Source organism: Gorilla gorilla, chromosome X, assembly GCF_029281585.2.
Source record: "Gorilla gorilla gorilla isolate KB3781 chromosome X, NHGRI_mGorGor1-v2.1_pri, whole genome shotgun sequence".
Classification (NCBI taxonomy): domain Eukaryota; kingdom Metazoa; phylum Chordata; class Mammalia; order Primates; family Hominidae; genus Gorilla; species Gorilla gorilla.
The window spans coordinates 163,288,654-163,304,162 of NC_073247.2; the positions used below are offsets into that span (position 1 = coordinate 163,288,654).

The window sequence follows — 15,509 nt, forward strand, 5'->3', positions numbered from 1 at the left end:
AAGCAAAATTTATATGCTAAGGTTTTAGTGGGATATGCAATCTCAGGATAGCGAGGGTGAGGGGAAAAGTAAGGCAGGGAAGAAGGGAACTGAAATATAGCGTAGTTTATTACCAAGCTGGATAGAGCTTCACAAGAACACACAGCGGGTTGTTCAGTCACTCTTAAAACTATGTAAAAGGCACCACACCTTGGAATAGTCTGTATAGGGGAGGAAGGGAAAATACTGTATCTACCAGTTCCTTTCTTTCTCCCGTCATTAGTCAAAAGTCACACCCAGGATGTTAGCAATTCTGTCCTTTGGGTTACCTGGCTTTTCTGGAAACCCAATGGGGTACCCAGATCCCATGCTCCGAGGTGGATGAAGTTACTGCCTTCATGAATCCAGTCCCTTTGGATGGATACTGAACCACCTAGTGCTGGTGGAGTTAGGAGACTAGGTTGGGACTGCAAAAGCAAAGCTAACATCCCTGGCTTGATTGAGGGTGGGATGGGGTATGAATCTTGAGGAGGTGCATAAACTGAGTCTGGTATAGCTGTAGGTTTTTGTTATTGTGAGCAGGTTTGGTTTGAACATTTTTGTTCATATATCCTCTTCCATATAAGCAAGAGTGTTTCTAGGTGTATATCTAGGAGTGAGATTGCTGGAGGGTAGGGTGGAGTGGTAGGGTAGCTCCCCTCTACATGAAAATGACAATGCTTTTCAAGTGGCTGTGTTTCACTGTGTATTTTACTGTTCTTTTATATTCTTAGTAGTAGTGGATGAAAGTTCTTATTGCTCCACATCCTTGCTAACAATTTATTGTCTAATTTTTAAATTTTTGTCAATTGGGTGGGAATGGAATGGCGTCTTGTTTCATTACAAATGACAATGAGCCTCTTTTCACAAATTTTGAGGCCATTTGTGTTTCCTCTTCTATGAGATGCTTGTTTCTAGCCTTTGCTCAGTTTCTTATGGTATTGTTCTTTCTAATTATTCATATGCTGGAGATTTTTAAAATAGATTCTGGAAACGAATCACTTGCTAGTTATGTGTTGCAAAATTCTTGTTCTAGTTTGTAGCTTGCCTTTTCACAATTTAAGGTGACTTTTGACAAATTATTAATTTTAAAGTAATCAAATTTACCAATCAAAGGGTGTTTACTTTCCTGTTTAAAAAATCCTTACCTACCACAAGGTAATAAATATATTCTCTTATATTTTATTTTAAAAGCTTTAACGTTTTATCTATTATATTTAATGTGTTCATACTTTTTGAGTTATTTTTTGTGTATGCCATGAAGGAGAAACATTACAAAGATAAGAGAATATTTTAAACTAGTGATTTCATTCTTTAATGATGATGTGATTGGCTATATTTTTTACTTCTTCCCAAGTCACTTTTTGCAATTTATATGTTTTTAAGACTTGCTTTCAAATTTATTGGCATAAAGTTGTTCATAATATTCTCTTATCTTCATAATGTCTAAAGCTTCTGTAATGATATCCACTTTTCACTCCTAATATTGTTTGTGTTTTTTGCCCCATGATTCATCTTACCAGAGGTTTGTCGATTTTAATGTTCTTTTCAAAGAATTGACTTTTAACACTCTTGATTCTGTCCATTGTGTCATTATTTTTTGTTTTATTAATTTCTGCTCTTATTTTTATTATTTACTTTTTTCTACTTTTTGGGGTTCATTTTTTGTTCTCTAACAATTTTAGATTATTTAATTCATTGATTTGTAACCAATTTTCTTTTCTAATATATACATTTAGGCGAAGATTCCCAAGTGCTGTTTTAGCTGCTTTTCACAGGTCTCAATAAATAGTGTTTAAAAAATTATTCTATTATAAATACTTTGTAATCTCCATTATTACTTATTATTTGGCCTATTTTTTTATTACGGTAAAATGTATGTAACATGAATTTACCGTTTAATCACTTTTAAATGTAGAATTCAGTGGCATTAAGTACATTCACATTATTGTGCAACCATCACCACCATCCATTTCCAGCTTTGAAAATCTTGCGTAACTGAAACTCTGTACTCAAACAATAACTCCCCATTCTCACTTTCTCCCAGTTCCTGGTAACCACCGTTCTACTTTCTGCATCTATCAATTTGGCTATCCTAGGAACTTCATATAAATGGAATCATACAGTAATGTCCTTTTGTGACATGTTTCGCTTAATATAATATCTTCATGTTTCATCCATGTTGTAGTATGTGGCAAAATTCTCTTTCCTCTTAAGGCTGAATAATATTTTGTTGTTTGTTACACATTTTGGTTATACATTCATCTGTTGGACACTTAGATTGTTTACACCTTTTGGCCATTATGAATAATGCTTCTGTGAGCACAGGTGTACACATACCTGTTTGAGTCCCTGCTTTCAGGGTGTTTTTTTTTTTTTCACTATACACTCAGAAGTGGAAATGCTGAATCACATGATAGTTCTATGTTTAGTTATTTGAGAGACTGCCATAGAGTTTTCTATGGCAGCTTTGTCATTTTATACTACCATCAATAGTGCATAGGGGTTTCAATTTCTTCATATCTTGTCCCAAAACTATTTGTTTTGTTTTAATCATAGCCCATCCTAATGGGTTTGAGGAGTTCATGACTTTATACAAATAGAGAATCCTGCTTCAATTATTTGGGCTTCCTGAATCTTAAGATTGGTGTATTTTATTACTTCTGGATAATTTTCCACCTATATCTCACTGAGTATTTCCTCTTCTCTGTTACATTATCTCCTTCAGGAACACTGATCAGACATATGTTGGACTTTGTGATTCTCTTCTCCATGAAATGAATTTATCTTATTTTTCCATTTGTATCTCCTTGTGTTACATTCTGAGTCATTTCCTCAGCAATTTCCAGCTCAAAAATTTTATTTCTGGCTGTGTTCTAACATGCTATTTAACCTATACATTAAGTTTCTAATTTTGATGACAATATCATCTATAGACATTTTGTTTGATTATGTTTTATATCTCACGAGTCAGTTTTGAGTCTCTTGTTTCTTCATATTTCTAGTGCCCTGTGTTATTTATTTAAGCCTATTAAGCATACTTATTTTGTATTCTGTATCTGATAATTCCAATATGTTATTTTTAAATATGATTCTTTATTTTATTATGTCTATTGCCTCTTATTCATAATGCTTCATCTCTTCCTGTGTTTTATTTTTATTATAAGCTCATATTATTTGTAATTTTATCTACATGAATTCTTTGAACCCTCACTTTAAAATAATTCTCTAGATGTGATTTTGATTTCCTTTTATTAGACATATGGGGTCAGGATCACTTTAAACTAAATATTAGACTTTGGTTGTTGAGGGCCACACAGGTAGTATATGAATTCTAGCTCCAAGTTTGTGTGAAGGTGGGCTTCTGCTTAGTACCTCCTAAAGTTGACTATTTTCTCTTTTCCTACTCTTCCCAGGATGGAGGCTGAGGCAGACATGCACATTCCTTGTCTCCTTTCACTGGATAAGATTTTTCTGTTTTACCTGTTGAAAGTGTCACCCTTTTGGAGACCTGGCTTTGTACTGTGGTCTTTGATTTCACCTCCTACCTTGTACAGGCCTCGGCTTTGCTTTTGTCCCCCAAGCTCTAGGCTATCAGTGTTGGAAGATAGTCTCAAGGCAAATACAGGGTCTAATATTCTCTAATGTCTTAATTCTCACAATCTAGTCATTTCTGATATCAGGTTATTTCCCTTACTTTACCAATAGCTTGGTCCTGTTTTGAAAAATAAGTTTTAATATATTTTATTCATCATTTTAGATATTCTCTACCAGGAGGCGTTTGTCTGGCTATTGAATCCATTATACAGCAGCAAAGTGATGGCAATATCCATATTTATAAGGAGATGACTAACCTAACCACAAATGAAAGTATCCTTAAAATATTTTTAACATTTTTGAAATTAAGTGTTCTTAAAGTGAAACAACCTACACATGGAAATGAATCTTCTTAGCTTGCGTTAGAGAATTTCATGTTAATTGGGTGTACATTGAAATTTGTTTGTTTAAGTGACACATCATTTGATAAACATTTCATGCTTAAGGTTAAGTAGATTCTGTGTAGGAGGTAGAATAATGGAATTTTAATTAAGTCTGTGCCTACTTTATTGATATTTAAGGACTGGAGTGCATTTCAGTGTGCTATTATAATTATCTATGCATTTAGCAATAAAACTATCATTTTATTATTGTTCCACTATTTAATTACATTATTATTCTCTCGTCATTAGTTATTAGATGGCTTTATGATTACACTGAGCACAGATGGAGTGATCGTTTATGTGGCTGAAAACATCTCTTCTCTTCTTGGACATTTACCAGTAAGTTCTTTCTACTTTTGGGAAAGTGGATCATTCTGGTTTGTTGTTTAGGGGTTCATTATTTACTTTCTTTTTTTATTATACTTTAAGTTTTAGAGTACATGTGCACAACGTGCAGGTTTGTTACATATGGATACATGTGCCATGTTGGTGTGCTGCACCCGTTAACTCTTCATTTAATATTAGGTGTATCTCCTAATGCTATCCCTCCCCCCTCCCCCCATCCCACAACAGGCCCCAGTGTGTGATGTTCCCCTTCCTGTGTCCATGTGTTCTCATTGTTCAATTCTCACCTATGAGTGAGAACATGTGGTGTTGGTTTTTTGTCCTTGCCATAGTTTGCTGAGAATGATGGTTTCCAGCTTCATCCATGTCCCTACAAAGGACATGAACTCATCCTTTTTTATGGCTGCATAGTATTCCATGGTGTATATGTGCCATATTTTCTTAATCCAGTCTATCATTGTTGGACATTTGGCTTGGTTCCAAGTCTTTGCTATTGTGAATAGTGCCGCAATAAACATACGTGTGCGTGTGTCTTTATAGCAGCATGATTTATAATCCTTTGGGTATATACCCAGTAATGGGATGGCTGGGTCAAATGGTATTTCTAGTTCTAGATCCCTGAGGAATCACCACACTGACTTCCACAATGGTTGAACTAGTTTACAGTCCCAGCAACAGTGTAAAAGTGTTCCTATTTCTCCACATCCTCTCCAGCACCTGTTGTTTCCTGACTTTTTAATGATCGCCATTCTAACTGGTGTGAGATGGTATCTCGTTGTGGTTTTGATTTGCATTTCTCTGATGGCCAGTGATGCTGAGCATTTTTTCATGTGTCTTTTGGCTGCATAAATGTCTTATTTTGAGAAGTGTCTGTTCATATCCTTCGCCCACTTGTTGATGGGGTTGTTTGTTTTTTTCTTGTAAATTTGTTTGAGTTCATTATAGATTCTGGATATTAGCCCTTTGTCAGATGAGTAGATTGCAAAAATTTTCTCCCATTCTGTAGGTTGCCTGTTCACTCTGATGGTAGTTTCTTTTGCTGTGCAGAAGCTCTTTAGTTTAATTAGATCCCATTTGTCAATTTTGGCTTTTGTTGCCATTGCCTTTGGTGTTTTAGACATGAAGTCCTAGCCCATGCCTATGTCCTGAATGGTATTGTCTAGGTTTTCTTCTAGGGTTTTTATGGTTTTAGGTCTAACATTTAAGTCTTTAAACCATCTTGAATTAATTTTTGTATAAGGTGTAAGGAAGGGATCCAGTTTCAGCTTTCAACATATGGCTAGCCCGTTTTCCCAGCACCATTTGTTAAATAGAGAATCCTTTCTCCACTTCTTGTTTTTGTCAGGTTTGTCAAAGATCGGACAGTTGTAGATATGTGGCATTATCTCTGAGGGCTCTGTTCTGTTCCACTGGTCTATATCTCTGTTTAGGTACCAGTACCATGCTGTTTTGGTTACTGTAGCCTTGTAGTATAATTTGAAGTTAGGTAGTGTGATGCCTCCAGCTTTGTTCTTTTGGCTTAGGATTGACTTGGCAATGTGGGCTCTTTTTTGGTTCCATATGAACTTTAAAGTAGTTTTTTCCAATTCTGTGAAGAAAGTCATTGGTAGCTTGATGGGGATGGCATTGAATCTATAAATTATCTTGGGCAGTATGGCCATTTTCACAATATTGATTCTTCCTACCCATGAGCATGGAATGTTCTTCCATTTGTTTGTATCCTCTTTTATTTCCTTGAGCAGTGGTTTGTAGTTTTCCTTGAAGAGGTCCTTCACGTCCCTTGTAAGTTGGATTCCTAGGTATTTTATTCTCTTTGAAGCAATTGTGAATGGGAGTTCACTCATGATTTGGCTCTCTGTTTGTCTGTTATTTGTGTATAAGAATGCTTGTGATTTTTGCACATTGTTTTTGTATCCTGAGACTTTGCTGAAATTGCTTATCAGCTTAAGGAGATTTTGGGGTATTTTCAGAAGCATAAAGCTCATCAGAGAAGATGTTTTCAATGTTGTCAAAATGTGCCCCTGTTTTATTGTCATTTCCATTGGTTTCAGAGTACTATAGATTGGGTGTCTTTGTAAACAACACAAATTTATATTTTATAGTTTTAGAGTCTGAGAAGTCGAAGATTAAGGTGCCAAGAGATTTGGTGTCTAGTGAGGGCCCAATCTCTGCTTCATAGACATCTTCATTCTTACTATAACTTCATATAGTAGAAGAAGCAAGGGAGCTCTTTTTTTTTTTTAAGATTGGGTCTCACTCTTGTCACCCAGGCTGGAGTGCAATGGTGCGATCTCGGCTCACTGCAACCTCTGCCTCCTGGTTTCACGTGATTCTCCTGCCTCAGCCTCCTGAGTAGCAGGGATTATAGGCATGCATCACCACACCTGGCTAATTTTTGTATTTTTAATAGAGACGGGGTTTCACCATGTTGGCCAAGCTGGTCTCGAACTCCTGACCTCAAGCGATCCGCCCATCTCGGACTCCCAAAGTGCTGGGATTAAAGGTGTGAGCCTCCATGCCCAGCCTAGGGGTTTCTTTTATAAGGATACTAATCCCATTAATCATCTCCAAAGGCCCCACCTCTTAATATAATACCATCACATTGACAGTTAGATTATTTCAATATGTAAAGTTTTGGGGGACATAAACATTCAGTCTGTAGCAAGGCCTTCATATTCCACTTATACGTGTGTTTGAAGAGGGGTTACCTAGAATACATTTACCAACAACCCTCCCACACAAACTGTCTGCCATTGGCATGGTTGTGTTAACAAAAAGTTTTAGGAGAGGATATGAAGAAATTGAAACCCCTATTCACTAATGGTAGTAGTGTAAAACAATCATATCTCGGTTGTTGTTTTCATTACATATTCCTCATTCCACAGAGTTGTCTCAAGAACTTGACAAACCCTAATCCAGAAATCTATAGTACTCAAATTTGGAACATGGAAATTAATAGAAGCTAGGTTAGATTATCTTGTAGTTAGGTTGGAAGTGGATTAAAAATATTTCACTATTTTAGCCAGGCCAGTTGGCATGTTCCATGGCCTTCTTGGAAGCTCAGAGTCCTTATACCCTTTTAAAAAAAATTACAGATGCTAGAATCGATCTCTTTTATTTCTCATTCTCTTTCATTTTTTAAAAAAACAGTTTACATTTCCAAATTCAGCTTATATTTGTAGGATACCAAAACAGCTAAATGAAATAGTAGAGATATTTATTGGATTGCACTTTAGTATATTTAAATCATAGAAGGAAAAGAGTCTTTTAAAATATATATTAAAAGAAGGAATGTACGAGTATGATCCACTACAGCTTAAATTTTATTATAATGAAGACCAGAAAACCACCCAAATTCTTGTGGCATCAGATATTGCTTAAACCAAATTGGTCATTGGCTGAGACTGGTGACTTTTTCTTATTATGTGAAGATTTATCATAGTGATGGTGTTAGTTATGATATGATCTTGCTTCTTTATGTATTTGGTTCAAAGTTTTCCCTATCAAGAAGCTCTTTCACCCTTCAACATTTGAGGTACCACACACACACATGCCCCCCAAAACCACAAGGTCTAGAGAGGTGTCTGGGACATGTGCTTTGAACTGCCAGCCTTAAACAATAGACTTGATTTACCTGAGATCAGTGTACTTAAAAATAAATGTATAACTATTACATTTGTACATAAACATTAAATGGGAATTAAGTTATATATTCCTATAAAACAAGGTTAAAAACGACTACACCTGAGGCGTAGTTTCACATGTCCTCATTGAATCCCAACTGTTCTTAATTTTTCAAAACAGGCAATCTTTTTCTCAGGCTTTGATTAAAAATTTCATTTTATAAGTCATCCAACTTATATTATAAAATGGAGACTGAACCACTTCTAGAGTGTCTGCGTGGCTCCAGGAATCTTCAGTTTCATTACATATCAGGGCACCTCTGTCTATGGAGCAACTCCAAACTAATAGCATGGTGTGATGGAAAGAACTTGGTCTTCGGAATCAAATAATCTAGAGATTAAAATTTAGCTTTGTTTCTCTCTAACTGCCTGACCTTTAGTTTCTCTTCTATAAGTGGGGAAATAATATTACGTAGAGAGTGCTGGGAGATGAATTAGTATAAATAACGTGATTGGCTAAGGCCCATCTGATCAGTGACATTTATACAGAGACCTGAATGGAGTATGTGTGATATGCAGGTAACTGGAGCAAGTGTCTTTCAGACAGAGGAGGAAGCTTATGTAAGAGCCTGAAAGCAGGAAAAGGTACCGCAAAGAGGACAGTGTAACTGGAGTGCTGTGAGCAAAAGGAAAATAGAGATGATAAAGTCAGAGCAGTAACAGGAGAAGTAACATCCCTTTTCCTCTGAGATGGGAGGAAGCCATTGGGGAGGTTGGAGCAGATGAAAGAAATGATCTAACTTAAGTTTTATCAGAATCGCTTTGGCTGTTATGTCAAGAATTGGCTATGAGGGGCAGGCATGGAAGTACAGAGTCCACTTGGAGGGCCATAGATGGTAGTGGGTTAGATTAATGTGGCAGTGGAAGCATTTTGTAGGTAAAATAAGTTGTTTTGCTGATGTATTGGAAGAGGGGTGTGACAGAGAGATAAGATGTGTCCAAGTTATGCTGTTACAACACATACCATGAATAAAATGATGCCCATTATCATCATGATCATGGTATTAAACTTTTATCTGAAACCTGCCATCATATTTTCCCAATCATTGATTTCATTGACAGTTTTTTTTTTCCTTTGGAAAAACTCATAGTCATTTGTAGTAGTAAGTTCCAGTCACTGCCCCCTGTTCTTAGCAGCCTGCCCTCCTACTCACCCTACTCTGTCATTCCCCCTGAAAATAAAATCAAATCTGGGAGTTTACATATATTTATTCTCTTTTGCAGTTCTAAAGCAAATGAAACTTTTAAAACATACACTACGTCTAAAAAATTCTCAGCATTGAATCTTTAAGAGATTAAAACTTAGCAGGTTTTGAACACAGGTACATGGTTAGTTTGTGATAACTGTGATGAGATTTGCCCTATTTTCCCTGAGAAGCTTACCGCATAGTAGAGATTTAGTAGTGATGAGTCTCATTTGATTTGAGATGCTGCCTAAATCTCCTGCAGAGGATCTTATCCTTCCCTGTGCCCTATACAGTTGAATAGTTTTCTAATGCATGTATAATATGAGTGTCTTTGGCAGGAAAAAAGATGCTTCTTGCCTAGATTCTCAGTAAATGTCATGAAGTCCTCAGTAAATTTCTTAATTCTTTCTTTTTTTGACGTGACTGAGACTCACCACACTAATATTTGTGTGACAACTAATAGATATTTGCAAACTTGGCTTTTGAAAAACCACCTTAGTTTTTCGCTGGTATTTATCCTTGCTTCATTAAGCTCTAAGTACCTTGATCTTTCTACCTTGTGTAATAAGAAGAGCAAATGCTAAAAATTTACAAAAATAACATGAGGTCGATCATGCTTTCAGGTCTCCTCCGTTTTTGTAACTAAGGAACAAGGCCACTGGAACAGATCCAGTGTTTCAATTAGCGGTTAATTATAAGGCTTATTGTCACTATTCCTATCCCTAGAGAGGCAATAAGAAACTCATTACCACTAGTCACATCCAAGAGAATGTAGACTATCAAAAGATAGCTCACTTTGAACTCTTTTAAGTGACAATGCTATCTTCATTTTTCAACTAATGAAAGAACTTATGAGACATAGCACTTTGTACCTCTTGTTAGGGTATTATTTTATACTCTACATCATAATTGATTGTGCATATTTAATCTGTCCTACTAGACTATGTGCTCATTGGAATTCGTTGTCAGGTTCATCTTTTGTAACCCTTATAAGAAATAAGTATAAAATCTTATTCAGTGAATTACTTCATGTAGAATGTCCAAAATACAGGAACTGGTCCAGTAGCAAATTTTCTGTTCCTGATGCAAACTGGACTTGAGGCAGCTATGGTGTAGTAGAAGGAACAATAGACATGGAATTGGATGGAGCTTTCATGTCAATTTCATTTCTGCATTTCTGAACTCTCAACAATTGGAGAAGCCTTAATTTGCTGATGAATAAAACAAGGGATAATTCTTACTCTCCCAGGGGATTAAGTGAGCTTGTATATGTGAACATACCTAGAACAGTGACTGGCATGGAGCAATTGTTTATCATGTGTTAGATGAGTGAATGAATGAGTGGTCTCCACAGAGGTAACCCAGTTTGGCATCTAAAGTCTATTTTATAACTAAACCAACAAAAGTGTTTTTATTGAAAAAGTTAAATTTAGTGAAAAAAATCTACATTTCTTTTGGGAAGTCAGTATTTTACTGTGTGACTTTCACTGTCAAGATGTATTGCCTGTTAATTCCATAATGTTTTGTTTGCTAGATTAAGGTAATATTTCTATCCTTAATCAAGCCAAGCTTGATTGAGACAGCATCTGTCTGCTAACTTGATCATTGACCAGTTCATAGGCTGGCTTCTACAAATGGGCCATAAAGATATATTTCTAAATAGTGACTGTAGATTATTAATGCTAATCAGTTAAAAAATCATTGGAATTTGTGGTTCATCACACAAAGCCATTATTCAGCTACAAGGAATACTTTATTACTTTGTTGCTGTCACATTAAAGGCTCATTACTTCTATATCTGATATTCAATTTATCCATGTCTCACCGTATTTCAGCTACATGATACAGTATTATCCATTCATTCAACCAATATTTACTGAGTGCTTACCAGTGCCAAGCTCTGTTCTAGGTGTTGAAGATATAGCAATGAATAAGACAGGCAAGGTCTCTGTTATACTGCAATTTACATTTTAATGGGGAAGGTAGATAATAAACAGATAACAAAAAAGGCAATAAGAGAATGTCAAGGAGTTGGTGCTATGTAAAATACTTTTGAGTAAAGACCTGTATTAAGTGAGAGAGAAAGCCATTGCAAATATTTGGGAACGAGTGCTTCACATTTAAGGAGGAGTTAGTTTAAGGGCTCTGAGATGAGTATTTGCTCTCATTGTGTTTGGATGTGAATGAGGAGTTAGGTGTACCTGGAGTGCAGTGAGAGAGAGAGAGAGAGAAAGCAGATAAGGTCAATAGCAGCAAGGAACCAGAATATAGAGTGGTGAAAGCCCTTATAAAGACTTTGGCTTTTATTCAGAATGACTTGGATAATCAGTAGAAAATTTGGAGTGAGCATAGGAATAGCATGATGTGGCTCATGTTTGGAAAGAATCATGCTGGCTGTTCTATAGAGAATGGAGTGGTGGCAGGGGCATGGCAAGAATAGATGCAGGGAGAGCAGTTACAGCTACTGCAGTAATCCAAACTGGAAATGAGACTTGGACCAAGTGGCGAAAAGTGAACTGAGTCTGTATGTGTTTTGAAAATTGATCCATTAGAGATTGCTGATGGACTGGATATTGAGTTTGAGAGATAAAAGGCAAGTCAAGGACAAGTAAATGGGTAAATGGTGGTTGCCATTACTGATATTGGGAAGACCGAGGGAGGAACATATTTTGTCAAAGAAAAGATCAGTTCTTTTTGGATATCTTAAAGTTGAAATCCGATTAGATATCCAAGTTGAGTTATCATGGGGGCAAGAGACGACTATCTGTGAGTCATTAACAGATAGGTGGTATTTAATGAGATGGAAGTGGAAGAGACCACGTAGGGAAACAGGCGTAATGACTGTAAGCCCTGGCACTCCGATGCCTAGTATTCAGGAAGCAAGACTAAGATCTAGCAAATTGTGAAGGAGTAGCCTTTGAGGTAGAAGTATATCCTCATGTGTGTGGTGTCCTGGAAGTCAAGTAAATGTATCAAGGGAAAAGGAAGGATCAATTGCATCAAATGCTGAGATGCTTGGTAAGATGAGGGCTGAGAAGTGATGATTTGATTTGGCAATATGGAGGGCACTAGTGACCTTGACAAAAGCAGTTTCAGTGGAGTGGAGTGGTTAGATATAAACTTCATTAGTGTGGTTTCAAGAAAGAGCGAGAAGTGAAGAAAGGGGAGGTAACAAGTGTCGTTTCATTTCAGGAATTTTTATTCCAAAGTGGACCAGATAAGCAGAGTTATAATTGAAGTGAGAGGCGGTAATGTAAAGGAAGGTTATGCATGTTTCGAATTTTGTGTTGTTTTTGTTTTCCTGATTATTTTTAAAATTTCTTATTGATGTATAAATTTGTACATAACTCCAAATAAGTAGAATTATAATTGAAGGGAGAGGCGGTAATGTAAAGGAAGGTTATGCGTTTTTAGAATTTTGTGTTGTTGTTTTTGTTTTCCTGATTATTTTTAAAGTTTCTTATTGATATGTAATATTTGTACATATGTATGGCGTACATGTGATATTTCAATACATACATAGAGTGTGTAATGACCACTCTATGATAGATGACAGATATCATAGCATGTATAGTACAGCATTTTGTATGCTTATGGGAACACCCAGTTGACAGGGAAAGAAAACTTGATGTGTGGGGTAGGGTGAGACTTTCTAGAACAATGTCTTTTCATAGTCTACAGAAAAATGGGATGCAGTGCACAGGTGAAGGAGTGAAATTCAGGTAGAAGCTTATTCATTGGAAGAGGAGGGAAAGCAGGTCTCTAGGCACAGGAACAGATAGGTTGGCAGATTTGTGTCAGATGTTGACATTTCCCATTTTTTTTTTCACTGAAACAAGAAATTAGGTCAGCTGAAAATGAAGGAAGGCTCGGGGGTAGGAGGTTTGAAGGAGGAAAAAGAGTAGGGGAGCAAATTGTCTAAATAAATGATTTTTGGGCAGACTTGAATACTTATTTCAAATAATATACTGCTTAGTTGTGGGTTTTTCTTCATTTACATTCAATTGCTTGGGTGAAGGTTGTAGATAAATGAAAGGTTGGAAGTAACTAGAGTCAAAATTTTCCCAGGCAAATATGGTAGAGGGAAAGAGCACATGGGAATGATTACACTGACTATGGAATCTGAGCTGGATAGGGAAAGATGTGATGATTTGAGGAAGATAATGCACAGTAAAAATGTGATAGGAATGGATTAGAGGTCTCCGTGGATGGAATCATTGTTGGAGAGCTGGTACATACAAGAGGGGTACTTGTGTGAGTGCGCTGGGAAGGTAGGAGGTGGTGCTCATAAAGTAGGATAATGGGAATTGTATTTTTTAGAGGTACAACAGGTATAACTGTACATGGCTGAGGTGGGGCAGAGCATAAGCTCACTGGAGGTAAGGAGATAGAGGAACTGAACAGTATTAACACAGATAAAAAAGTTTACTCTCTCCCTCTTCCCCTCCTTTTTCCTTTCACCTCCTCCTCTCCTCTCCTGCCAGGCTGAGATTGTGGGCAAAAAATTATTAAGCCTTCTGCCTGATGAAGAGAAAGATGAAGTCTACCAAAAGATTATTCTCAAATTTCCTTTACTAAACTCAGGTATGTATATTTTTAAAAGTAGTAAATTCTTAGGTTTTAAGGGACAAGTAACAATCGCTCAATGGATTAATTTCTAAAAAGACATTAGAGCATATACGGCTGTTGATCATATATTAATTTACTTTTATATAATATTACAAACTCTAATTCTAGTGTTAAAAAAATCTCTCCTCCATTAAATCTTATTCTTCACCACAGACCCTGAGTATTGTAGCATTTGTACAATTGCATTAGTGCTATATAAATAATGGACCATTGTATATAGTGTTCTAGCTGGTGCCGTACTCTACTGATACAACATAGATAGCTATGTAAGTGCTAATGTTCGTGGAAAGAAAATAATATTTTTGTAAAATCTAATCGAAGTAAGACATTGGTCATATGAAATAATCCAGTAGAATATGGTAAAGTACAAATGTAGACTTGTTTTGTATTTGTTCTCTTTTTATTAGAAACACATATTGAATTTTGCTGTCATTTAAAAAGAGGAAATGTCGAACATGGTGATAGTTCTGCTTACGAAAACGTGAAATTTATTGTGAATGTAAGAGATATTTGTAATGGTAAGCAATTCTGTTTATCTTATCTATATGACATTTATGAGTCATGTAGCCTCACATTACTAACATAAATGCTCTTCTGCTTGGTACTTGCAAACTGTCTGATATCCCTATGGCCACAGTTTCTGACTACTCACATTAATTAGACTTTTAAAAATTAACAGTGAAATTTACAAGGTGGGGGACACTGAGTTGTTAAGGATGGCTCTTTCTTTTTATAAAACAAGGAAATGATTGCAAAAATATAACAAAAGAAGTTTAATGCATATCCAAGCTTAAAATAAAGGGGACTCTGTGGGTCTATGTGTACCCAGAAATTAAAGTTTAAAGCAGTATGACAGTGGTAAGAAGAAGCTGATTTTGTGGTGGCCTCGGTGGATTTTAAGTCATGCATAGGCTCCATTGGCTGGGGTCGGGAATTCTAACACCCAGTCAAGCACCAGTATATAAAACCTAGAGATCAATAAAGTGATCAATAAAGTTCTGTCCATTGACCCAGAGGAATAGTGAGTAGGTTTATCATCTCTCTGGGAATTTGAATGGACAAAATGTGCCATTTACAAGAAACCAAAACCCAAATTTTTGTCGCGTGTGGATATAGGGTCCATTTTACAAATTTTGAGGTTTCAGAAACTGCAAGCTGAGAAATTAACATAAATTAATTAATATTAACTGGTTTGGAGCCATTAAAATATCTGGGACTTGAATCAGAGGTAAATAGCCCAAATAGCTAACAAATATATGAAAAGATACTCCAACTCACTAATAAGCAAAGAATGAAACATTTAAAAACCAGTGACATTAGCACTCTACACCCATCAGAATGGGAAAAATTAGAAGTTTGAATAATACCAAATATTGATGAACATGTGAGAAATGAATAAATAAATAAATGAAATTAACTCACGCAAAAGGTGGCTGATATATTTGTCATGATTCTTGGAAATTAAAAGTCATACCTTTTGAAAAAATCTTACTTGACTCTGTGTGCACAGATTACACACACACACACACACACACACACACACACACACACACACACACACACACACACTCCCACACACTCTACCCATATGGTCTATATAAAAGAGAGGAGCCACATCTCTTTTAGAGACTAAAATATCCATCCACAGGGTAATAACGGAAGGCTGA

The 15,509-nt window shown here is 36.2% G+C and overlaps 1 protein-coding gene across 15 annotated transcripts in view; it reads left to right on the plus strand.

The window, feature by feature from the left end:
• The window catches only part of PASD1 (PAS domain containing repressor 1), a 115,441-nt gene that overhangs the window by 44,582 nt on the left and 55,350 nt on the right, over nucleotides 1–15,509 (plus strand). For all 15 annotated transcript variants that reach the window (XM_055376084.2, XM_055376086.2, XM_055376085.2 and 12 more), the window contains 3 exons: nucleotides 4,248–4,337; nucleotides 13,698–13,797; nucleotides 14,250–14,360. In XM_055376084.2, the coding sequence (XP_055232059.1) occupies nucleotides 4,248–4,337; nucleotides 13,698–13,797; nucleotides 14,250–14,360 (301 nt within the window). The remainder of the gene's footprint in view (nucleotides 1–4,247; nucleotides 4,338–13,697; nucleotides 13,798–14,249; nucleotides 14,361–15,509) is intronic.